Source organism: Salmo trutta, chromosome 1 (genome assembly GCF_901001165.1).
Source record: "Salmo trutta chromosome 1, fSalTru1.1, whole genome shotgun sequence".
NCBI lineage: Eukaryota > Metazoa > Chordata > Actinopteri > Salmoniformes > Salmonidae > Salmo > Salmo trutta.
Window position 1 is genome coordinate 54,462,583 of NC_042957.1, and position 26,007 is coordinate 54,488,589.

At 44.9% G+C, this 26,007-nt stretch overlaps 3 protein-coding genes across 6 annotated transcripts in view; 2 read left to right on the forward strand and 1 right to left on the reverse strand.

Moving 5' to 3' along the window:
- Window positions 1–7,972, forward strand: part of LOC115200606 (UV excision repair protein RAD23 homolog B-like) — a 10,630-nt gene extending 2,658 nt beyond the window's left edge. The window contains exons 2-3 of the mRNA XM_029763791.1: window positions 7,319–7,480; window positions 7,600–7,972. Coding sequence (XP_029619651.1) covers window positions 7,319–7,480; window positions 7,600–7,761 — 324 coding nt within the window. The 3' untranslated portion in view covers window positions 7,762–7,972. The remainder of the gene's footprint in view (window positions 1–7,318; window positions 7,481–7,599) is intronic.
- A 1,394-nt stretch (window positions 7,973–9,366) lies between these two features.
- LOC115200632 (ubiquitin carboxyl-terminal hydrolase 29-like) lies at window positions 9,367–24,457 on the reverse strand. 4 transcript variants are annotated; one of them, XM_029763847.1, is made up of 16 exons: window positions 24,275–24,309; window positions 17,457–18,019; window positions 17,263–17,348; window positions 17,121–17,163; window positions 16,824–16,943; window positions 16,522–16,653; window positions 13,394–13,526; window positions 13,130–13,266; window positions 11,402–11,495; window positions 11,231–11,310; window positions 10,891–11,028; window positions 10,714–10,787; window positions 10,486–10,553; window positions 10,248–10,317; window positions 10,037–10,175; window positions 9,367–9,822 (listed from the first exon to the last, which is right to left on the reverse strand). In XM_029763847.1, the coding sequence occupies exons 1-16, from the start codon at window positions 24,302–24,304 to the stop codon at window positions 9,786–9,788; spliced, it is 1,944 nt and encodes a 647-aa protein (XP_029619707.1). In that variant the 5' UTR covers window positions 24,305–24,309; the 3' UTR covers window positions 9,367–9,785. The 4 variants fall into 4 exon arrangements, with proteins under 4 accessions (XP_029619707.1, XP_029619701.1, XP_029619692.1 ...); XM_029763841.1 differs by lacking the exon at window positions 24,275–24,309 and adding an exon at window positions 24,426–24,457 and having other exon boundaries at window positions 10,037–10,317; XM_029763832.1 differs by having other exon boundaries at window positions 10,037–10,317.
- Window positions 18,948–25,857, forward strand: LOC115200688 (UV excision repair protein RAD23 homolog B-like). The gene is made up of 3 exons (XM_029763902.1): window positions 18,948–19,753; window positions 25,204–25,365; window positions 25,485–25,857. Exons 1-3 carry the CDS (start codon window positions 19,688–19,690, stop codon window positions 25,644–25,646), a joined length of 390 nt encoding a protein of 129 aa, XP_029619762.1. The 5' UTR covers window positions 18,948–19,687; the 3' UTR covers window positions 25,647–25,857.
- The last annotated feature ends 150 nt before the right edge of the window (window positions 25,858–26,007 follow it).

Sequence of the window (26,007 nt, forward strand, 5' to 3'; positions counted from 1 at the left end):
ATGTACAAGACCGGATATCAGTTGGATTGTCAGCAAGCTGTCACAATACCTATCAGAACCAAAAGAGCAACACTGGATAACAGCTAAACATGTGTTGAGGTACTTGAAGGGAACAATGAATCAGGAGTTGTGTTACAAAAAGGGGGTGGAAAAACTCAACCTCGTAGCATATAGTGATGCTGATTGGGCAGCAGATCAAAGTGACAGACGAAGCATAACAGGGTATTGTTAGTTTAACTAAATGTGGACCTGTCATTTCATGGAGGTCTAAGAAGCAGCCAACAGTAGCTTTATCTACATGTGAAGCAGAGTACATGGCACTGGCTGCTACTACACAAGAAAGTTTGTACCTTGTACAGTTATTGGGCGAGATGGATAGTGAGTGCCAATATACACCAGTAACAATCTTTGAAGATAACCAAGGTGCAATTGCTCTGTCAAAGAACCCAGTATGTCGTCAGAGATGTAAACATGTCGACATCAGATATCATTTCATTCGATCTGCACTCAGTGATGGTAAAATAAGTATTGAATATTGTCCAACGGCAGACATGGCTGCAGATGTTTTGACTAAACCTGTAACGAAATTCTTGGGTTACATGTTTGGAATATAAACTGACATTTGTGAGATGAATAACTGTAAGCTAAATGTGTTGATAAAGTTAGGTTGAATACGACTTGTACAGTATAAGAGCAAGTGGGGGTGTTGGCATGTGGACTAATATGTTGTTGAGTTGTGTTCTTACACTGGTACAGTCATGCACGATGAGAGATGTATGACTGCGCATGTGCGAAAATAAATAAAGTGCATTTTCCCCGTTCTGGTTTAAAACACCAATGATGAACATGTGTGTTTATTCCTCCGTTAAGTAAACCGGTATCCTGTCCTGAAGATGTCGGCACCAACAGATACAGATCGAACGTGGTAGCTTTGCAATGGTTGTTAGGATGACCTTTGAAAAAGAAGGAGAGCCGCACTCTCTAGCTCAGACTCAATAATTGAATAACCTAATATCCAACGTTCCGACCGACAAGCTGTCTTCATCAGGGTATGTTAGGAGGACCTCTGACCGTACCTCATTGAAAAGGTGCCACTCTGCCTAGTGACTGTAAACTAAACAAAAATACTAACGTTAGTACATTTGTTGTATATTTGCTGTTCTGTACACCCAGTTGGTCGCCACCGCAACCGGTCACAACTGTCAACAGATCATGCCATAAATGCAAAGCATCATTTGTTCTCGCAAAGTAGACTGTAGATCCTACTACCACCTGGATGAACTGGCACCCAGGTGTGTGATTTCACCGGGATATTCATATGATTGACCAGTTAGTGGTTGTAGCAATCAGACTCAGAGAGCGCTCGAGGCTGCAAGTTGGGCAGCAAACCGTTACGCTGCACCTACTTCTGAGTTTTGTGTCATCAAAGATGGCGATTTTCTGAGTGGCTCATGGACACATCTCATGGTCATGGATAAATATTCTCTCGCTTGAACTTGTGGTTAAATGTAGTTTGTGTTTTACTTTTGAATATTTTAAAACACAGCTGTAATCGAAGCTCTAGGGAAAACAGCGTTAGCTACCGCAACAATGCAAATCACGCTAAAAACACTGCAACAGCAGACCATTTCAAATTGACATAGACCCAGATCAAACGGTAAGTGCCCATTTGTCATTTATCTAGCCCGCTTGGCTAACTATTTTTTGTTATTTGCACGAAAGACCAAATGAATTGGTCCCAGATTATCAATTCGGATAATACAACTAACAGGCTAACGCTAGCTAGCTAGACGTTATTGACACCCCTAGCATTAAGCTAACTAGCTAGTTCTTAGTCTTAGCTTTCCAGCATGACATAGTGTCTTGTTTTGTACGCTTTGTACAAAATAATAAAACGCAGAACTACAGGATGTTTCTTAACATAACTCTGTATTAACTAGCTACAACTGCATGTTCGCCCATCTCCAACCACGATCAACTGACCATGACCTAACCGTCTGGGTGGTTTTAACCAATCACCGCACAGTATGATACAGCGGTAAAATGCATCCAATTATAATTCAGTATGTATTCACATATGAATATTACACATAGCTAAAGCAAACTAGCTTGCAAGCTAATGTGTGTCAATTTGCTAATCACTGTTGAGTGTAATTATTAGCTAGCTAGGTAAATTATCTCCGCTAAAACATCAGCTTGCTACATGACTAGCCAACGTTAGTTATCCCTCATCGCGTTAATGTCAGTTTAAGCCAACTATGGTTATGGGTGTAAGATGGCACAGTGCTGCCATCTGTTGGTAAATGTTAATTACTGCAACTCCAGTGTTTTACCGGTGTGCTTGAAATACCCGGATGTATGGCAATATACTGAACAAGACTGGTTACTCGCATCAATGCCTCTGTCTCGTCATTTAACATTCAAACATGGTGTCAGAGTCGGATAACTAACATGCTTTTTGCAAATTAGAGCCACCTGTTCTGGTTTACCCCTGAAAATGCTTATTTGAGTAAACTTCGCCTGACGCCGGAATTGACCTTAGCTAGAGTGAGTTTGGTAGTTAGCTTCAGTGTTTTTAGCACCGGTTAGACATGGCCAGCGAACATTCCCCCTCCCGCCGTTATGAAGCTTAGCGGAGACTGGAGCACAAACTGGGATACGTTTAGAGGTGAATGGGAGGACTATGCACTAGCAACAGGACTTCAGGAAAAGGACGATGAGGTAGTGGCTGCCATTTGAGGACTATAATGGGAACAGAATGCCGACACGTATACAAACACAACCTGAACCTAACAGCAACTCAGCAAGGTAACGCTACAGCTATTCTTGATGCTCTTGAACATTACTTCAAGCCAGCAAAGAATGTTATCTACGAGCGTTATGTTTTAGGTTGTTGCAAACAGGAGGACGGGGAGTCCATTGACAGCTTTGTCACTAGGCTAAGGGAAAAGGCAGCTACATGTGACTATGGTGCTTTAAGAGATGAACTGATCAGAGATAAGCTAGTGCTTGGCATAACTGATGAGGGCACCCGCAGACGTTTGCTGAGAGAACTTGACCTGACGCTGGTCTTGGCAGTGGAGACATGCCGTGCAGCAGAGCTTACTGATATACGGATAAGGTCCATGGAACTAGAAAGACAACATATGGACAATGTCAATGCTACATTCAGGCAGCCAGTAAGGAATTCCCCTTTGCCACAGCTAATGCTAATACTACAGCCAACTCTGCAGCAGACAACCCCAATACGTGCAGATATTGTGGCATTTCTCATGGACGAGGAAAAGAATACTGCCCAGCCTATGGAAAAATATGCAAATCCTGTGGTACAGCTAATCACTTCGCAAGGGTCTGCATGAAAAGCAAGAGAAAGGAGGGTAAAGTGCACTCCATTGAAACAAACACAAATGAAGGGAACAACAGCACAGAGGATGTATATGCTAGCGAGTGCATAGGGGCACTGAGGGCAAAAGGACAAAAGTGGTTTGTCACTCTGCTACTTAATAATAAACCACAGCAATGCCAGCTAGATTCAGGGGCCACATGTAACGTTATGAGCCTTAAAGACAAAAGGAGGCTCGCGCCCAGAGACAAACTCACACAGAGTAGCACCAAGCTGAAACTGTATTCAGGACAGTTCATGACCTCTTTAGGCCTGTTTGTGACAGAGTGTGTTTTACGTGGCCAGAAACACACCCTTGAGTTTGAAATAGTTGAGGCTAGTCAACAGCCATTACTGTCAGGTTCTACATGCGAGCGCCTTGGACTTATTAACTTCACCATCCCAGCTGATCTTAACATTATAGACAATGTCCAGGCTGGGCCCCTGAGCAAGGAGACACTCCTAAGCAAGTACCATGATGTCTTCAATGCACCGGTTGAGTAAGTTCCCGGCGAAGTCCACTTTGAGTTGGACGCAGCAATCCAGCCTGTCCAGTGTGCACCCCGCAATGTACCAGTGGCCATGAAAGCAGCTACAAAGGCTCAGCTTGACAAATACGAAGCAGATGGCCACATGATATCCGTCACCGAGCCTACAGACTGGATAAGTAATATGGTCATCGTCAAGAAACCAGACAAGCTACGGATATGCATTGATCCTAAACACCTCAACCGGGCTCTGAGACGCTCACATTACATTATGCCCACGTTGGAGGATGTTCTTTACAAGCTCCCAAAGGCCAGAGTCTTCACGCTCGTGGACGCCAGAGATGCCTTCCTGCAGTGCAAGCTCGACGAGCCCAGCAGCTACATGACCACCTTTTGGACACCCTGGGGCAGGAAGAGGTGGTTGAAGCTCCCGTTTGGTGTCTCCGTGGCTCCAGAGGTGTATCAGCGGAAACAGCATGAGCTGTTGATGGGACTCAGTGGCGTGGAACCCATAGCAGATGACATCCTCGTAGTGGGCTGTGGGGACAGTGATGTGGAGGCAGAATGTGACCATGACGCCAAGCTGCTGGCCCTGATGGTCAGATGCAGACAGGTCAAGCTAAGGCTAAGCATAAAAAGCTTCAGTTTAAAGTGCCAGAGGTCCGCTTTCATGGGCACATCTTGTCCTCCACTGGATTGAAGGCGGATCCTGAAAAAGTGAAGGCTGTCTTGGAAATGCCCCACCCATCTGACGTGAAGGCAGTGCAGCGCTTCGTCGGATTCGTCACCTACCTGGCCAAATTCCTACCGCGGCTCTCTGAAGTGTGTGAGCCACTAAGGAGGCTCATGGACAAGGACACCATCTGGTATTGGCTCCCAAAACATGACGCAGCGGTGAGGGAAATAAAACAACTGGTCACCCAGACACCTGTACTGCGATACTACGATGTGTCAAAACTGTCACGATTCAGAGTGACTCAAGCCAGTATGGACTTGGCTGTTGCCTCATGCAGGAGGGCCAGCCTGTGGCATTCGCCTCTAGGGCACTCACCCCAACAGAGCAGAACTATGCCCAGATAGAGAAGGAGTGCCTCAGCATTGTGTTTGCATGCCAACGCTTCCACCACTATCTGTACAGGTGCAACAATATTACCGCAGAGACAGATCACAAGCCCCTTATTGCTATATTCAGCAAGCCTCTCCTGAATGCCCCGAAACGACTGCAGAGCATGCTACTGGCCCTACAAAACTACAACCTCAAGGTGGTGTATAAGCCAGGGCCAGAGATGTATGTGAGTGACACGCTCAGCAGGGCTACTGCATCAGGCACTCACACACGCTCCATGCATGAACGACACGCAGTGTGCAGCTTACAAACAGAGCAAGTGGATGTTGAACACATCAACCAGGCTGACTACCTCAATGTCACGGACCAGCGCCTTATACAAATCAGACAGCACACAGACAGGGACGAGCAACTCCAGGCATTGAGGTCTGTGATTCTGATGGGCTGGCCCGACTGCAAGGAAGAAACTGCTTTAGCCGTCAGAGATTATTGGCCAGTCAAAGAGGAGCTCAGTGTTCAAAACGGAGTAATATTCAAGGGTCAGAGAGTCGTTATTCCCCGGTCTCTGCGCCCTGAGATGTTGGCGCGCGTGCACTCAAGTCACATAGGAGGTGAGGCCTGTTACAGACAAGCACGTGACACACTGTATTGGCCAGGAATGCAGAGTGAAATCAAAGACTATGTCAGTAAATGCACAATCTGCAATGAATATGCCACTGAGCAACAGAGAGAGACGATGATGTCCCACGAGCTACCGATGCGCCCCTGGCAGATAGTAAGTCTAGATCTCTTCCAGCACAGTGGCAAAGACTTTCTGCTGGTAGTCGATCATTACTCAGACTTCTGGGAGATTGACCTCCTCCCCGACCTCTCAGCAGAGACAACAATCAAACGCTGCAAGGCTCAGTTTGCCCGCTATGGCCAGCCAGATAGGGTAATTTCAGACAATGGACCCCAATTCTCCGGAGTTGAGTTCCGAAAATTTGCTGCAGATTGGGAATTCGAGCACGTCACTTCATCACCACGACACCCAAAAGCTAATGGGAAGGCGGAGTCCGCAGTCAAAATCGCAAAGAACCTCTGCAAAAAAGCTCTGCGAGAGGGCAAAGATGCCTGGAAAGCAATCCTGCAGTGGCGCAATACCCCGACAGAAGGCATGGATAGCAGCCCGGCCCAGCGCCTCATGGCACGGCGCTTAAAAGCAGCTCTGCCAGTAGCCAGCACTCTCCTGGAGCCATGTGTGGTGACAGACGTGCTGGTGAAGCTACGTCACAGAAGACAGGTCTCCAAGTTCATCTATGACAAATCAGCAAAAGACTTACCTGAGCTCAGGGTGGGTGAAACGGTGCGGATGAAGCCACTACCAGGGGACCGGACTGGCCTCTGGAGACTCGGATCCTGTGTACAGAAAGTGGCACCACGCTCCTACTTGGTCGAGGTGAATGGATCACGGTACCGTCGTAACAGGGTTGACCTTCGGATTGCTGAGCCAGCACCTACTCAGAACCCTGATGGTCAAAGGGGTCGCATGACAAAAGACAGAACCCCAGCAAGTCACATGGGGCCTGAGGCACTGGGCGAAGAGCCAGGGGATCACAGGTCGGCCGCTCCCTCGCCCATCAATACTCCCCTTAGACAGTCAGGTGACACGCCTGTGCGGGAACCCGCAGTCCTCGCAGACAAGCCCCCTGTCTTTTCACGCTGTGGGCGTCTGTCCCAGCCACCAAAATACTTAATCTGTAGGTTTCCCATTAGGGATTGTTGACAGACAGAGATAAAAGTGAAGAGAGTATCAAAATGTGTTAAGTTGTTACCTGAGAAGAAAATAAATAAATAAATAAATAAAATACTAAACTGTTCATGTTGGAAATTATTACTAGGTTTGTTTTGTTAGTGAATTGACAGCTCCTGTCCTATTTTATAAAAGGAAAGATGTTATGGGTGTAAGATGGCACAGTGATGCCATCTGTTGGTAAATGTTAATTACTGCAACTCCAGTGTTTTACCAGTGTGCTTGAAATACCCGGATGTATGGCAATATACTGAACAAGACTGGTTACTCGCATCAATGCCTCTGTCTCGTCATTTAACATTCAAACAACTATCTAGCGTTAGCTAGACAGCCATATTACTAGCTAGCTAACTACGTTATCTATTTTAGTCTATGCAAGTCTAGTTGGACGATTAATCAGCAATATTCTAGCAGACATTTAATAGCTAGGTCATAACGAGTGAAAATGGCTAGCTAGCTACATCATGTAAGGTAAACCGCAATGTAAAAAGTTGGGCAATTCAAACAGTCAGTGTTAGCGAGCAACTTTTTGGTTGCACTGTGTTTAACAATTAAAGCAAGGCTGAACAGCTTATTTTTGGTTTCAACAGGTGAAGGCACTGAAGGAGAAGATAGAAGCAGAGAGGGGGAAAGATACCTTCCCAGTGTCTGGACAGAAGCTCATATATGCTGGCAAAATCCTGCAAGATGACACACCTATTAAAGACTACAAAATTGACGAGAAGAATTTCGTTGTAGTTATGGTATCGAAGGTACATTTCCCTAATCCATTTTACTATGGCTCATAATGAGCTGCACCCACCTGTTTTGGGTTACATGATTGTCTGCATAGATGACAGTAATAGCCTGTTTATATCTCCTCTGGAACTAGGCAAAGTCTGCCACAGCTGCTTCAACACCTTCCTCAGAGGCACCCAAGGCCCCTGTCCAGGACTCTGGGTCGTCTGCGGACCCGGCCCCTGCAGCCATCCCTATCCCCCCAGAGGAGCCCACACCTCCAGTCGCAGAGCCCCCAGCTCTGATGTCCTCTTAGTATTTCCCACAGTAGTTGTGGGTCAAGACTGTCTTCCAAACTGATCTGTGATGTATGGTCTGTTACATTGCCATTCATTGCTCCATTACTTTATTGTATTTGTGGTTACATTCAAATCCTGAGGGAGTGCGTAGATAGACTGTGCACAGACACACAATATTGTTTTAATATTATTAACTTTTTCCACTTTTTACTCAACATGAATGAATGATAGAGATTGCCTCTTATACAGTGCATTCGGAACGTATTTACACCCATTGACTTTTTCCACATTTTGTTACGTTACAGCCTTATTCAAAAAGGATAAAAAAATTACAAATCCTCATCAATCTACACACAATACCCCATAATGACAAAGTGAAGACAGGTTTTTAGACATTCTAGCAAATTTATACAAAATAAAAAAACAGAAATACTTGATTTGGAAAGGCACACCTGTCTATATAAGGTCCCGCAGTTGACAGTGCATGTCAGAACAAAAACCAAGCCATGAGGTCGAAGGAATTGTCCTCCATCATTCCTAAATGGAAGAAGTTTGGAACCTCAAAGACTCCTAGAGCTGGCTGCCTGGCCAAACTGAGCAATCAGGTGAGAAAGGCCTTGGTCAGGGAGGTGAACAAGAACCTGATGGTCACTCTGACAGAGCTCCAGAGTTCCTCTGTGGAGATTGGAGAACCCTCCAGAAGAACAACCATCTCTGCAGCACTCCACCAATCAGGTCTTTCTGGTAGTGGCCAGACGGAAGCAAAAGGCATATGACAGCACGCTTGGAGTTTGCCAAAAGCCACCTAAAGACTCTCAGACCATGAGAAACAAGATTGAACTCCTTGGCCTGAATGCCAAGCGTCTCATCTGGAGGAAACCTGGCACCATTTCTACGGTGAAGTATGGTGGTGGCAGCATCATGCTGTGGGGATGTTTTTCAGCAGCAGGGACTGGGAGACTTGTCAGAATCGAGGGAAAGATGAACGGCACAAAGTACAGAGAGATGCTTGATGAAAACCAACTCCAGAGCGTTCAGGATCTCAGACTGGGGCGAAGGGGTCAACTTCCAACAAGACAACGGCCATAAGCACACAGCCAAGACAACGCAGGGGTGGCTTGGGGAGAAGTCTCTGAGTGGCCCAGCCAGAGCCCAGACTTTAACCTGATTGAACATCTCTGGAGACCTGAAAATAGCTGTGCAGCGATTCTCCCCATCCAACCTGACAGAGCTTGAGAGGATCTGCAGAGAAGGATGGGAGAAACTCCCCAAATACAGGTGTGCTAAGCTTGTAGCGTCATACCCAAGAAGACTCGAGGGTGTAATCGCTGCCAAAGGTGCTTCAACAAAGTACTGAGTAAAGGGTCTGAATACTTATGTAAATGTGATAGTTAAGCTTTTTGTTTTCTTTATAAATTTGCAAAAAATTCAAAAAACCTGTTTTTGCTGTCATTATGGGGTAGATTGATGAGAAGAAAAACAATTTAATCCATTTTAGAATAAGGCTGTAACTTAACAAAATGTGGAAAAAGTCAAGGGGTCTGAATACTTTCTGAATGCACTGTAGGTACAGTTATTAACTACCATGTACAGTAAAGGAAAATGAATTGCACTAGGTAGGTGAGATGTTTTATATTTATATAATTGTAAACATACAGTGGATAGCCTACAGTGGTGTAGGCTGTTTCTTCTGGTGGTCTGGGGCAGCCTGATGTCCTGGTGTTGTCTAGAGCAGACTGATGTCCTGGTGGTCTGATGGTGGTCTAAGGCAGCTTGATGGTGGTCTAGGGCAGCTTGATGGTGGTCTAGGGCAGCTTGATGGTGGTCTAGGGCAGCTTGATGGTGGTCTAGGGCAGCTTGATGGTGGTCTAGGGCAGCTTGATGGTGGTCTAGGGCAGCGTGATGGTGGTCTAGGGCAGCTTGATGGTGGTCTAGGGCATCCTAATTCGATGAATCTGATGTTTCTTGGTGTGCGGTAGGTGCTACTCCAGGTGGTCCCTGAGCGCTGTGCCCCTAACGATGGGTTCTCCTGGTGCTTCTCCTAGTAGTGAGGGGCCTGGTCTCCTTCACCTGGTCCACTACAATGAGAAATGACAGGGAGATCTTACATGTACATACAATGTCTGGAAAATAACACATACAGAGGGATTACAGGTTAAAGGGATAACTCTTAATGCATGGTCAATTAATCATCTTTCTAGCTTTGAACAATTTTTTTTTCCCTTGATGACTCATTGTCGTGATTGACTCCATTTGTGGCATTCTTCTCAAATGTGTGGGCTAGAGCCTTACCTGCAGACATAGAACAGGATGTAGGCAGTCTGTGCCGTTGCCCTCAGCACAGTGGCCTCATCTGTCCTCAAGACATGTGCGTCATCCAGGCAGAGCCACCCACTGCCACGGCTGTCCAAAACATCACTGATGTAGTGGCCTAGGGAACAAGGGAAACAGAATAGGGTGTACATTAAGCTTTCAGAATTGTGTGTGCGTGCGTGCATTTTACCTGTACACATGTTGTCTCCCAGATGTGAGATCACACTTGACAATTTGTAGATATTGTCTGGCTGGTGTCTCTGTAAGGAAACACATTTAATAATAGGATTGTTATTTTGTCTACAGGATAGGGGTGGCTTCTATAACTGCCTTATCTTGATCCGCCCACTATCTCAACTCGATGGAATTATCTGTTATCTATTTTTCTATCTCTCTCTCTCTTTCTCTATTTCTCTCTCTCTCCTCACCACAGCGGCTGCCTGCTGCTCTTTCTCACTGTCAGCTGGTTTCTCTAGCTGGTCAGAGGAATTTGAAGCTGGTGGGGGTATATCAAATATAGTGTAAATGCAAACCAGAAAGTGAAGTGGAAACCTATCAATAAATATACTCTTAACTTCAGCTTCTGACTTGCTTTCCTCAATAGTCCTGTTTCATGAGAGGCTGTTCTGCATGATGTCAGTAACACAATGTCCTACCTGGTCTATCAAGGGTGCCTTTCGGGGAGTTTGCAGGTGTGTTGTCCATGTTATTTTTCCCCATGGAGCTTGCCCTGTGTAAATTGATGGCATTGAAAATAAATATCTAGTGTGTGAAAATCATGGTGTGTGTTGGCTACCCAATGTGCAATGTGCCCAAACAGAGTCTAAACCAACCTGGCTCCATGCTGGACAGGGGCTGTCGCCCCACATACGGCTGGGAGGGTCAGTTCTGCAGGGATGGATATGGGATCATCCACCTTCTCTGGCTCCCAGTTGCCTGCAGTAAACCGCTTGATATGAAGCATTAGGACCCTGCTCAGAGACAGACAGGCATTCACACACACAGACAGACGGACAGACGGGCAGAGGCAGGCAGGCATTCACATACACAGACGACCAGGCAGGCATTCACACAGACAAAGGCATCAGTCTTGTAGTCAAATCAATAACCCAGTTTGGTGAGTTAGATCAGGACTGTCAATTGTAATCTGAGATGATGATGGGGGGGACTCACCGGGGCAGCGTGAGGAAGTGCCTAGTCACAGATGCCATGCTGCCTGAGCACACCCTGCATGCACACTCTAACGCAGATGGCTAGGTAACAAAGCATAGCAATACAATTATGACATTAATGATAGTGTTCCTTGACATACTCACTAACTCTTGGTTGAAGCTAAGTGCTGACCTTAAAGTAGAGGTCCAGGCTGTGTGTCAGGTCTTGGCTCAGGTTCAGTGACAGGTGATTGTAATCCTCCTGACCATACACTATAACTCCACAGCTTCAGAGGTACGGAGAGAAATGCATCAGCTCTCCAACACAAACCTTTTGATCCCTCTACACACTAACTATCTTAACTTAAGCGTCTCATCCCGTTAGCGGGATCATTTTCCAGCGAAAACTCCTAGCGACATTAGCATAACGAAATTCAATATTTTTTTTTCTTTCAAATATAGGACTGTCTCATTTCGTTTTATAGTTCCACCTCTCTTGAATCGACCCTCGTTGTCCGATTTCAAAAAGGTTTTACAGGAAAAGCACAATATTAGATTATGTTAGAGGAGTACATGGTAAAAGTAGCATCATATGAATTTTCCGACCAAGCACATGCATCACATATAACCAAAAAACAGCTAAATGCAGCACTAACCTTTTACAAACTTCATCAGATGACACACCTAGGACATCATGTTACACACAGCATGCAATCTTTTGTTCAATAAAGGTCATATTTCTATATAAAAACAGCATTTTACATCGGCACCTGACGTTGACTAACTATTTTCCCATAAAATGCGTCCCGGGAAACAGTGCTACAAATTTATAAATTACTATTCGAAAACGATTATTTTTTTTTACATTGTCATTCTAAGATTTATATATGAATATCTCTTGAAAACACCCGTCATAACAGATTTTAAATGAACTTTACAGGGTAATCACACTGAGATAAAAGGGGATGCGATACTCAGAAAATGAGCTAGAAAGCCTAGCTCGTCGCCATCTTGGAACAATCGCACATCACATCTGATCTTGTATAATATTGCCAATAATCCCTCACCTTTAGTTGTCTTCATCAGAAAGCACTTCCAGGAATCCCAGGTCCACGACAAATGTATTTTCGGTCGAAAAAGTCCATCCTTTATGTTCCATTAGCTTGATGTTGTTAGCGCGTCCGAAGGCTGTAACCAAAGGTTGATACGGGCGCGGGACTTGGCTAACGAAAAATGACTATTTTCCCTTCTTTAGGTTCGTTCAAACATGTCAAACGTTGTATAACATTAATCTTCAGGGCCTGTTTCAACAAGAGAGCCAATAAGATTCGAGTGGGACGATTTCATTGTGTTTCAAAACGTTTCCAAAGGTGGGGGCAGACACGGCCGCCGACGTCACAATGCTGATGGCCCTACTACTGTGACCAATTGCCTCATCGTCTCCTACACTGAGTTTCGACAGCAGAAGCCTCAAAACACTTTGTAAAGACTGGGGACATCTAGTGGAAGCACTGGAAAGTGCTCAATTATCATTTTTTCACGTTGTGAATTACAGGGAAGGCTGTGAAGTCGAGTCCACAATTCAGAATCCCACTTCCTGGTTCAATCGGTCTCGGGGTTTTGACTGCCATACGAGTTCTGTTATACTCACAGACACCATTCAAACAGTTTTAGAAACTTTAGGGTGTTTTCTATCCATATAAAATAAGTATATGCATGTCCTAGCTTCTGAGTTTGATTAGTAGGCCGTTGAAAATGGGAACGAATTTTTTCCAAAATGCGCTGTGGCGCCCCCAGTGGTAGGATACACGCAAGAGGTTAATGCTTTACCTCTGTATCCTGCATGTTATGCTGACATTAAACCTCCTCACAAATGTGATGAAGACATCAAGGTACACCATATACAAATGACAGCTGTTACCTGGTGCAGGTACGGAAAGTCTTCAGCTTGAATTCTAACTGCTTCACGGGGCAGGTGTATGGCTCTGGGGAGCCCTTTAATGCCATACCCTCCTCCTTCAGCTGAAAGAGGAGGAGCAACACACATTCATGGGCATCCTAAGAGAAGAATGGGAAAGAAACAGAAAATACATCAACAACTACAACTGAAACAGAGTTAAGGAAAAAGATGGTCACGTGTCCCAGGTTTATTGTTAAGTGAGTCTTTTAGCATATAATATCTTACCTGTTCACCGTCGTCCTCATAGTCCTCATTGACAACGGAGAGACAGCGCTTGACTGTTTGAAGGATTTTCATCTTTTTCTTAGCATTGATAGTGCCTCCAGAAAGCCTTGCCTGATGTAACTCGGCAAAGCAGCTGTGGAGGGAGACAAAGAGCATGCATTCAGGTTTCACTCTCTCACTTTGGCCACAGATTAGCTCTGTGCTTCTACTTTAGCCTCTGATCAAATATGATTCAACTGATTCCTGATTGTGACAGGAAATCATCTCTGGTGTTAATCAGTAGCTGAGTTGGGTGTGGTTTTATCTTAAAAATCATATGAGGCACTAAGAGTGTACAAAAGACAGTATACATACATATATACATACATACATACATACAGTACACTGAACAAAAATATAAATGCAACATGTGAAGTGTTGGTCCCATGTTTCATGAGCTGAAATAAAAGATCACAGAAAAGTTCCATATGTACAAAAAGCTTATTTTTCTCAAATTCTGTGCACAAATTTGTTAACATCCCTGTTAGTGAGCATTTATCCTTTGCCAAGATAATCCATCCACCTGACAGGTGGTATATCAAGAAGCTGATTAAACAGCATGATCATCACACAGGTACACAGGTAAACCTTGTGCTGAGGACAATAAAAGGCCACTCTAAAATGTGCAGTTTTGTTACACAACACAATACCACAGATGTCACAGGTTTTGAGGGAGTGTGCAATTGGCATGCTGACAGCAGGAATGTCCACCAGAGCTGTTGCCAGAGAATTGAATGTTAATTTCTATAACATAAGCCATCTCCAACATTGTTTTAGAGAATTTGGCAGTACGTCCAACCGGCCTCCCAACCGCAGACCACGTGTAACCACACAAGCCCAGGACCTCCACATCCAGCTTCTTCACCTGCGGCATCGTCTGAGGGGGTGCTGAGGAGTATTTCTGTCTGTAATAAAGCCCTTTTGTGGGGGAAATCTCATTCTGATCGACTGGACCTAACTCCCCAGTGGGTGGGCCTACGCCTTCCCAGCCCCACCCATGGCTGTGCCCTTGCTCAGTCGTGAAATCCATAGATTATGGCCTAATGAATTTATTTCAATAGACTCATTTCCTTATATGAATTGTAACAGAGTCAAATATTTGAAATTGTTGCATGTTGCATTTATATACACTGCTCAAAAAAATAAAGGGAACACTAAAATAACACATCCTAGATCTGAATGAATGAAATACTTTTTTCTTTACATAGTTGAATGTGCTGACAACAAAATCACACAAAAATAATCAATGGAAATCCAATTTATCAACCCATGGAGGTCTGGATTTGGAGTCACACTCAAAATGAAAGTGGAAAACCACACTACAGGCTGATCCAACTTTGATGTAATGTCCTTAAAACAAGTCAAAATGAGGCTCAGTAGTGTGTGTGGCCTCCATGTGCCTGTATGACCTCCCTACAACGCCTGGGCATGCTCCTGATGAGGTGGCGGATGGTCTCCTGAGGGATGTCCTCCCAGACCTGGACTAAAGCATCCGCCTACTCCCGGACAGTCTGTGGTGCAATGTGGCGTTGGTGGATGGAGCGAGACATGATGTCCCAGATGTGCTCAATTGGATTCAGGTCTGGGGAACGGGCGGGCCAGTCCATAGCATCAATGCTTTCCTCTTGCAGGAACTGCTGACACACTCCAGCCACATGAGGTCTAGCATTGTCTTGCATTAGGAGGAACCCAGGGCCAACCGCACCAGCATATGGTCTCACAAGGGGTCTGAGGATCTCATCTCGGTACCTAATGGCAGTCAGGCTACCTCTGGCGAGCACATGGAGGGCTGTGCGGCCCCCCAAAGAAATGCCACCCCACACCATGACTGACCCACCGCCAAACCGGTCATGCTGGAGGATGTTGCAGGCAGTAGAACGTTCTCCACGGCGTCTCCAGACTCTGTCACGTCTGTCACATGTGCTCAGTGTGAACCTGCATTCATCTGTGAAGAGCACAGGGCGCCAGTGGCGAATTTGCCAATCTTGGTGTTCTCTGGCAAATGCCAAACGACCTGCACGGTGTTGGGCTGTAAGCACAACCCCCACCTGTGGACGTCGGGCCCTCATACCACCCTCATGGAGTCTGTTTCTGACCGTTTTGAGCAGACACATGCACATTTGTGGCCTCCTGGAGGTAATTTTGCTGGGCTCTGGCAGTGCTCCTCCTGCTCCTCCTTGCACAAAGGCGGAGGTAGCGGTCCTGCTGCTGGGTTGTTGCCCTCTTACGGCCTCCTCCATGTCTCCTGATGTACTGGCCTGTCTCCTGGTAGCGCCTCCACACTACGCTGACAGACACAGCAAACCTTCTTGCCACAGCTCGCATTGATGCGCCATCCTGGATGAGCTGCACTACCTGAGCCACTTGTGTGGGTTGTAGACTCCGTCTCATGCTACCACTAGAGTGAAAGCACCGCCAGCATTCAAAAGTGACCAAAACATCAGCCAGGAAGCATAGGAACTGAGAAGTGGTCTGTGGTTACCACCTGCAGAACCACTCCTTTATTGGGGGTGTCTTGCTAATTGCCTATAATTTCCACCTGTTGTCTATTCCATTTGCACAACAGCATGTGAAATTTATTGTCAATCAGTGTTGCTTCCTAAGTGGACAGTTTGATTTCACAGAAGTGTGATTGACTTGGAGTTACATTGTGTTGTTTAAGTGTTCCCTTTATTTTTTGGAGCAGTATATTTGTTTAGTATACATTGATACATACATACATACATACATACATACATACATACATACATACATACATACATACATACATACATACATACATACATACATACTACATACATACATACATACTGTACATACATACCACAGGAGGTTGATGGCACCTTAATTGGTAATGGCTGGAGCGGAATCAGTGGAATGCTATCAAATACATCAAACATATGGTTTCTATGTGTTTGATGCCATTCCATTTGCTCCATTACAGACATCATTACGAGCCGTCCTCCCCTCAGCAGCCTCCACTGACACATACATTGAGGCGGGACTTGTGTACTGTAACTATAAGCGTCTAGATGGGTGGGTCAGTGTGTGTACAGGTGGGACAGGAGAGTGAAAGCGAGGCTGTATACCATAGCAGTTTAGAGGAGGGGGAGGAACTCCAAGTGTCCTGCTGTCTCAGGATGTCTCTGCAAAATGCTGGCAGCCCCAGCAGGCACTGCAGAGCAGAGTTCATGAAGCAGGTGTTGCCAATATTAGGCAACCTGTGGGAAAGAAGCCATCAGTTACACACTAATATCTGAACAGTGGACCAAAGGTAAACTAATGAATGGATTTGTAAGGCATGAACGCAAGATAACTCTGAATACTACACAGAATTATTTAAAACAAAAAGCAGAGCTCAGAGATAAGAGTAGGTGTGTGTGTGTTTTACCCGAGGAGCTTGGTGTTGTCTTCGCCCTCGCCTGTGCAGCTCTGCTCCCCCAGCTGGGTGCTACTCTTGCTGAACAGGTTTGGGAGGCGAGCCATGGCTTCCCGAGGCCTGACCAATGGCCTGGAGGAAGAGAGACTGGTTAGAGGCCTCAGTAGCAGTAGCTCCACACCAATCGGTCTGTTTGAACACTGTTTTAATGTACAAGCATACAGATATTCCTTACCATGTCATGGTGTGAGTGACCACTCTTATGTAGAGTCGAGTGAGATGAAGGTGGCTATTGTCTACAGTACTTACCTCTCCAATGAGACAGAGGAATCCCTCAGGTCAATGGAGGCCTCTGCAGAGAGAGACCGAGAGACGGACAGCGGTAAGAAAGAAGCTTTGTCAAAGATGAATTGAGAAAAATAGCACCAACGTATGGCACCCGTTTACAGACCTGCGATGCCAGCAAATCGGGGTACCGTTCTCTTTGTCTGTGGAACAACTGCCCCCATCTCTTTGACCTCAGAGCTTATAAGATCTCTGTAAAGACACACAGACATATGCATTAGGTTAGCTATATTATATTGGCTTTTTCATTTCAATTCAATGGTGTTGGTTGGCATGAAATTTGATATCAGGCTGCAGTACCTGGCAGTCTCACTGTCTTTGTTGGTCTCTCCACGGTGGTCCAGGGGGTTTGGAGAGGAGGACTGGGGGGCAGGGGAGGAGACGTGGGTTGTGGAGGAAGGGCAGGCAGGACTGGGGGGAGTGGCAGAGGAGGATGACTGAGTTGAGACAGCCAGGGAAACAGAGGAAGCACTAAAAGGGGAGGAGGTCTGTGATCCTTCCTCTGAAGAAGAAGAAGAGACAGATGACAGGTGGAGAGAGGAGAGGGAAGAGAGGCTGAAGAACTTGGAGAGAGTGGAAGGGGATCTGGCAGGGGATCCAGGGGGTGAGGGGGATGCAGTGCCGATTGGTGTTCGGCCAGACAAGGGGTCGAGGGGTGTCAGAGATGTTGTAGACGGTTTCAAATGGAAAGAAGAGACAAAGGAAGAATCAAGTTGGTGGTGATCCTTTACGTTCTTCTTCTCACGGTTTTTCCAAACTGACGCAGTTACCATGCTGGCATCCAATGACGTCAGTTTGGGTGGGATTGGGAACGGCGATGGACAGCGGCTCCCAATCCCGAGGCGAACTCTGCACTTCTTTTTCTGTTTGGAGAAACATTATATAGCTAATATAGTACATAACAAATCAAATTAAAAGATTTTACTTGCTTCACAACAGACCTTGTTATATTTGAACTAGCAGCAAAGGTCACACCCAAACCACATGATCTGACCATAAAATAAAGAACTTGTCGCCCAATCATATTGAATTCTGTATCATAGGCTAACAAATAGCAAAAATACATGTTTATAAAAATAAAACCATTGTAACCATACAGTTATACCCTCTGTCCCAAATCCTGCCATATGGGACACATAAATAGACAATGAAACAACTAGGAATAGCTGAAAAGAATAGAATATACTCTAAATTGTAACAGAATTAGATCAATTCTAGCCCAGACTAAACATATACCTTTTTACAGCAACACAAACATCCCATTTCAGTGTATTTGTAGACTATGCCTTATTTTGCAGAACATCAAAATATGTTGCCTATTTAACATTGTGATGTCATAAACCAAATTATGATGCGCTTGACTACGCGTTACCAGCGTAAATAGCCAACAAATCACACAAACCAAAATGTTGAAAAATAATTTACAAAATGAATTGATCGTGTATTCAGAGTTATTCCTATTTCATAAAATATACAAAATAACTAGGTTCTTGCCAATAAACCTGTTTTTTTATTGAGGAAACTTTGTCTTCTCTTTCTCCCATGCTCCCTGGGTCACTGACGCGTGATTGTATGGGATATAGTAAGAGCCTAGGAAATTCGAAGTACTGTCTATCAGAATCAAAATAACTTGTATTGCCCAAGTGGCCTACATTCACACATTCACAGAATTTGACTCGGTGAATTGGTGCTACCAGCTACAGACAAATGTAAAGACACATTTACAGCCTATACAATATACAGTAAACATAAAACATATTTATTAGGTTCTATCTTCTTAAAATACTTTAGAGTAATATTTTATTATGGAAAGTAAAATGCCTATTTCACTTCAGTTGACGCTGATCTGATACAGATCGAACGTGTAGCTTTGCAATGGTTGTTAGGATGACCTTTGAAAAAGAAAAGGAGAGCCGCACTCTCTAGCTCAGACTCAATAATTGAATAACCTAATATCCAACGTTCCGACCGACAAGCTGTCTTCATCAGGGTATGTTAGGAGGACCTCTGACCGTACCTCATTGAAAAGGTGCCACTCTGCCTAGTGACTGTAAACTAAACAAAAATACTAACGTTAGTACATTTGTTGTATATTTGCTGTTCTGTACACCCAGTTGGTCGCCACCGCACCGGTCACAACTGTCAACAGATCATGCCATAAATGCAAAGCATCATTTGTTCTCGCAAAGTAGACTGTAGATCCTACTACCACCTGGATGAACTGGCACCCCAGGTGTGTGATTTCACCGGGATATTCATATGATTGACCAGTTAGTGGTTGTAGCAATCAGACTCAGAGAGCGCTCGAGGCTGCAAGTTGGGCAGCAAACCGTTACGCTGCACCTACTTCTGAGTTTTGTGTCATCAAAGATGGCGATTTTCTGAGTGCTCATGGACACATCTCATGGTCATGGATAAATATTCTCTCGCTTGAACTTGTGGTTAAATGTAGTTTCTGTTTTACTTTTGAATATTTTAAAACACAGCTGTAATCGAAGCGCTAGGGGAAAACAGCGTTAGCTACCGCAACAATGCAAATCACGCTAAAAACACTGCAACAGCAGACCATTCAAATTGACATAGACCCAGATCAAACGGTAAGTGCCCATTTGTTCATTTTATCTAGCCCGCTTGGCTAACTATCTTTCTTGTTAATTGCACGAAAGACCAAATGAATTGGTCCCAGATTATCAATTCGGATAATACAACTAACAGGCTAACGCTAGCTAGCTAGACGTTATTGACACCCCTAGCATTAGCTAACTAGCTAGTTCTTAGTCTTAGCTTTCCAGCATGACATAGTGTCTTGTTTTGTACGCTTTGTACAAAATAATAAAACGTAGAACTACAGGATGTTTCTTAACATAACTCTTTATTAACTAGCTACAACTACATGTTCGCCTATCTCCAACCACGATCAACTGACCATGACCTAACCGTCTGGGTGGTCTTAACCAATCACCGCACAGTATGATACGGCGGTAAAATGCATCCAATTATAATTCAGTATGTATTCACATATGAATATTACATCCCCCTTCTTTTAAAACAAAATACAAATGTTTTACATATTCTAAGCTTTTCTTTTGAAAACATGCTCTGTAGTTTGAACTCAAGGTAAGTAACCATTTATATTGCATAATACACCAACTGAATCAACAGACTCTGAAACAATGATCCAACATACTGTTACTTTTCAAACAAGGGATTCTCAGCAACTCAGCTTTCACTGTAGAAATAACATCTTAACATTTCAAACAAATACAATACCAAAGCATGTCAAGTGAACTTTCAATAACAAATTTACAGTCTGGAACTCTTTTAGGGCAGCGATCCGCCTACACCCTTTGACATTTCACAGGTCGAGGACAGCTCTGGGCTTGACCTCTCTTCCTGACCTTGTGCGATATGATGTTGAGCATGCTTCTGTGTCAGTCAACAGCTCTTGTGGTGTTGCAGGTAAGTGTGGTGTATGTTGTGCTGTGTGTGTTTTTAGTCCATCACGTTCTCTTTCAGGGGAACAGTTCATCTCATCAGTGTGTTGTTCTTTTGTGTTCAGTAAGTGACGACGATTGCGGCGGTACACTGCTCCTTCTGCTGTGCGGATGTGATATGAACGTTCAGTGTCAGCTGGCTGGATGACGACTGCTGGCTTCCAGAGGCCATGCTCTTGGATTCTAACTGACTCTCCGTCGATCAGTGGTGGCAGTGGTCTAGCTGACCTGTCGTAGTATCGCTTTTGTTGTTGTTGTCTCTGTGCACGTTTTTCATGCATTTCCTTGTAGCTGACGACCTCAGGTTGCAGCTGCTGGTTGGTGCTGGGAAGGGTTGAGCGAAGTCTGCGGCTCATCAACAGCTGGGCTGGTGATTTGAAGTTGTCAACTGGAGTGTTGCGGTATTCAAGGAGACTGAGGTAGGGGTCTCTCTTGTCTGCTTTTGCTTTGTCCATTAGTGATTTAGCAATCTGCACAGATTTTTCAGCAAGGCCATTACTTTGAGGGTAATGTGGGCTTGTGGTGACATGTGTGAACTCCCATGCTTTTGTGAAGGATTCAAACTCATTTGATTTGTAACAGGGCCCATTGTCAGATATTAAAGTCTCTACAATGCCATGCCTGGCAAAGGCTGCTTTCAGCTTGTGTATCACAGCTGCAGATGTGGTGCTGTGAAGCTTGTCGAGTTCGAAGTATCTGCTGTAGTCGTCCACTGTTACGATGTAGTCCTCGTTGTTCCAGATGAACAGATCGGTTGCCACGACCTGCCAGGGTCGGTCTGGGATACAGTGAGGTGACATTGGCTCTTTGGTGTTTGAGGGGCATCTTTCAAGACAGATGGTGCATCTACCAACAATGTCCTCTATTTGTTTGCACATTCCAGGCCAAAACATAATGTCCCTTGCTCTCTGTTTGCACTTTTCCATGCCCATGTGTCCAGCATGGATCTTTGTCAAAATCTCTTCTCTGAGACTGGTAGGAATAATGATTTTCTCTCCTTTGAAAAGGATTCCGTTGATCTGTGATAGTTCATCACGATGGTTCCAGAATTCTGAGACGCTCTGAGGGCATTTTCTCCTCTCCTCAGGCCATCCATCCTGTATGACTTTCCTCAGCTGTGTGAGTTGTGAGTCCTTGTCTGTTTCTGCTTGGATCTCCTTCAGTTTCGTGTCACTAACTGGTAAGTTGCTGTACACAGTGTGCACTTGCATGTCCATGCCCTCACTGAGGCTGCTGTCCTTGTAGGTAAGAAACTTCCTGGAGAGTGTGTCTGAGACAGGGATGTCTTTGCCTGGACGGTGAGTGATTGTGAAGTCGTATTTTTGTAGTTGAAGGATCATTCTCTGTAGCCTTGGCGGGGCTGCAGCTAGTGGTTTCCTCATGATTGACTCAAGGGGCTTGTGGTCGGATTCCACAATGACTTGTCGTCCATATACGTACTGATGGAAACGTTTACATCCGAACAGAATGGCATAGGGCTCCTTTTCGATTTGAGCGTAGTTGATTTCACAGTCTGTGAGAGATTTGGAAGCGTAGCCGATGGGCTTTCCTTCTTGCAGTAGCACTGCACCTAGTCCATACTTCAATGCGTCCACGTGGAGTCTGAGCTCTTTGTTGGGGTCGTAGTAGGCAAGGATTGGTCCTGGTTCTCTCGTGATCAAGTCTTTCACATTCTGGAAAGCAATGTCGTGTTGCTTGTCCCAAAGAAACTCACTGGACTGCTTTAGCAGTTGACGCAGGGGTGCATTAGCATTGGAGAAGCTGGGTGCGAACTTGGCTAAGTAGTTGACCATGCCAAGCACTGTTTCCAGCTCTGCACGGTTCTTTGGTGGCTCCATTTCTTTTATGGCTGAGATCTTCTGTGGATCCGGCTTGATTCCAGTTGCTGTGAGAAGATGTCCGAAGTAGCTGACCTCTGTAGCGCTGACTGTGCTCTTCTCGGGGTTGAGCCGGACTCCTCTCTCGCGGGACCTTTGCAGCATCGCGCGGAGGTTTTGGTCGTGCTCCTCTTTGGTTCGACCATAAACAAGGATGTCATCCACAATTGCCACAACTCCGTCGAGGCCTTCGTACATTTCGTCGATCTTTCGCTGAAACTCGTCTTGGGCTGAGATAATCCCAAAAGGCAGGCGACAGAACCTGTAGCGTCCAAACGGTGTGTTGAATGTTGTGAACTTAGATGACTCTTCTGTGAGCTTGATAGCCCAGTAGCCTGATCTAGCGTCCATGACACTGAAGTAGTGTGCTCCCGCTAGCTTGTGTGTGATACCATCTAGCGTCGTTAAAGGGTAATGGGGCCGTTTGATAGCCTTGTTCAAGTCTCTTGGGTCGAGGCATACTCGGAGCTTGCCTGTGCGTGGTTGCTCCACCACCACTAACGCGTTTACCCAGTTAGTCGGTTCTGTAACCTTGGTGACTATGTCAGATTGCTCCATGCTCTCCAACTCTTTCTTCAGACGGGCACGGAGAGCAAGGGGAATCTTTCTCGGGTGTAGACCACAGGGGTTGCGTCTGGGTCAAGGTGAATGGTACATTCTCCTGGGAATAATCCTATTCCTGTAAAGACATCAGCAAACTCCTCCAGTACATTTCCTGTCTCTACTGGTGCTGTTACTGATAAAACTAGCTTGATGAGGTCCATGTCTAAACATGCTTTAAGACCTAGCACTGCAGGTGCTCTAGTGTCAACAACGTAAAAGTCCAACATCATGTCACTTTCCTTGTATTTGCATTTGAAAGTGCATGTGCCTTTTACTGGGAGCTGTTCACCACCATAACCAGTCAGTCTGCGCATGGTGGGCTGTAGCTCGCACTCAGATGTCAAGCTGCTGTACTTATTCAGAGGAATAATGTTTTCTTGTGCACCAGTGTCTAGTTTGAACTTTAGCTTTGTGCCTTGTATTCCTATCTCAATGTCAGCAAAGGCTTGCTCCGTCTCTGATATGTGACTTTTTTGTGTCACTGAATCAATAAACAGTTCATCATCATTTGACTCTTTGATTGACATTTCATCTTCACTCACTGTGTGTACTGTTTTTTCCACGGTAAGCTCTGCACACTTTTGCAAAGTGATTCCATTTACCACATTTAGTACACTGTTTGCCTTTAGCTGGGCAATTTCCTTGTTCGCCATGCACTTTGTATCCACAATATCCACATGTTTTGGGGCGTTTTGAGTCTGTGTCGCTCTGTTTTGGAGTTATGTCTCTCTCCGTTCTGAAACGCGCTCTCTGGGCACCGGAGGTGTGCTTTGATGTCTGACTGCGTGCACTGCTTGTTCACGTGATGCGCTCGTGCTGCGGCGCGAAATGGTTTTCATCTGAGCCTGTGCTAGCTCGTGAGATCTGGCTATGTCGATAGCTTGGTCTAGCGTTAGCTCAGATCCAACATTCAAACGTTCTCTCTCACTCGCGGTGAGTGTATTCCAAATACAATACGGTCCCTGACCATCTCATCCTTGTTTGCATAATCACAGTCTTTCACAAGCAGACGCAGCTCAGTCACAAACTGTTCAAAAAACTCGCTAGCTCCCTGTACTTTCTCATGGAATTTGTACCTAGCGAAAATTGTATTAGTCTTCGGCACAACATATGCTTCAAAACGATCGTAGTATGTTTTCAGTACCTTTGATTCAGCCTCGGTATAAGTGTCCATGTGTTGTAAATATCTCTCCCTTTTTCACCGATCCAGAGGAGCAGGTAGCTACACTTTTCCTCTTCTCCTCTTGCCTTCAGAGGACCCGTGAACATTAGCTCTACATGCTGTTTGTACTTACGCCATGCATCGGGTAAGTTTGTAGACTCCCAGTCCATTCGAGGTGAAGGAACTCCAGAAAAATCCATATTTTAAGACCATTTACTCTGACACCATGTCTTGTTTTGTACGCTTTGTACAAAATAATAAAACGCAGAACTACAGGATGTTTCTTAACATAACTCTTTATTAACTAGCTACAACTGCATGTTCGCCTATCTCCAACCACGATCAACTGACCATGACCTAACCGTCTGGGTGGTCTTAACCAATCACCGCACAGTATGATACGGCGGTAAAATGCATCCAATTATAATTCAGTATGTATTCACATATGAATATTACACATAGCTAAAGCAAACTAGCTTGCAAGCTAATGTGTGTCAATTTGCTAATCTAATGTTGAGTCTCATTATTAGCTAGCTAGGTAAATTATTCTCCGCTAAAACATCAGCTTGCTACATGACTAGCCAACGTTAGTTATCCCTCATCGCGTTAATGTCAGCTTAAGCCAACTATCTAGCGTTAGCTAGACAGCCATATTACTAGCTAGCTAGCTAACTACGTTATCTATTTTAGTCTATGCAAGTCTAGTTGGACGATTAATCAGCAATATTCTAGCAGACATTTACTAGCTAGGTCATAACGAGTGAAAATGGCTAGCTAGCTACATCATGTAAGGTAAACCGCAATGTAAAAAGTTGGGCAATTCAAACAGTCAGTGTTAGCGAGCAACTTTTTGGTTGCACTGTGTTTAACAATTAAAGCAAGGCTGAACAGCTTATTTTTGGTTTCAACAGGTGAAGGCACTGAAGGAGAAGATAGAAGCAGAGAGGGGGAAAGATAACTTCCCAGTGTCTGGACAGAAGCTCATATATGCTGGCAAAATCCTGCAAGATGACACACCTATTAAAGACTACGAAATTGACGAGAAGAATTTCGTTGTAGTTATGGTATCGAAGGTACATTTCCCTAATCCATTTTACTATGGCTCATAATGAGCTGCACCCACCTGTTTTGGGTTACATGATTGTCTGCATAGATGACAGTAATAGCCTGTTTATATCTCCTCTGGAACTAGGCAAAGTCTGCCACAGCTGCTTCAACACCTTCCTCAGAGGCACCCAAGGCCCCTGTCCAGGACTCTGGGTCGTCTGCGGGCCCGGCCCCTGCAGCCATCCCTATCCCCCCAGAGGAGCCCACACCTCCAGTCGCAGAGCCCCCAGCTCTGATGTCCTCTTAGTCTTTCCCACAGTAGTTGTGGGTCAAGACTGTCTTCCAAACTGATCAGTGATGTATGGTCTGTTACATTGCCATTCATTGCTCCATTACTTTATTGTATTTGTGGTTACATTCAAATCCTGAGGGAGTGCGTAGATAGACTGTGCACAGACACACAATATTGTTTTAATATTATTAACTTTTTCCACTTTTTACTCAACATGAATGAATGATAGAGATTGCCTCTTATACAGTGCATTCGGAATGTATTCACACCCATTGACTTTTTCCACATTTTGTTACGTTACAGCCTTATTCAAAAAGGATTAAAAAAAATTGCAAATCCGCATCAATCTACACACAATACCCCATAATGACAAAGT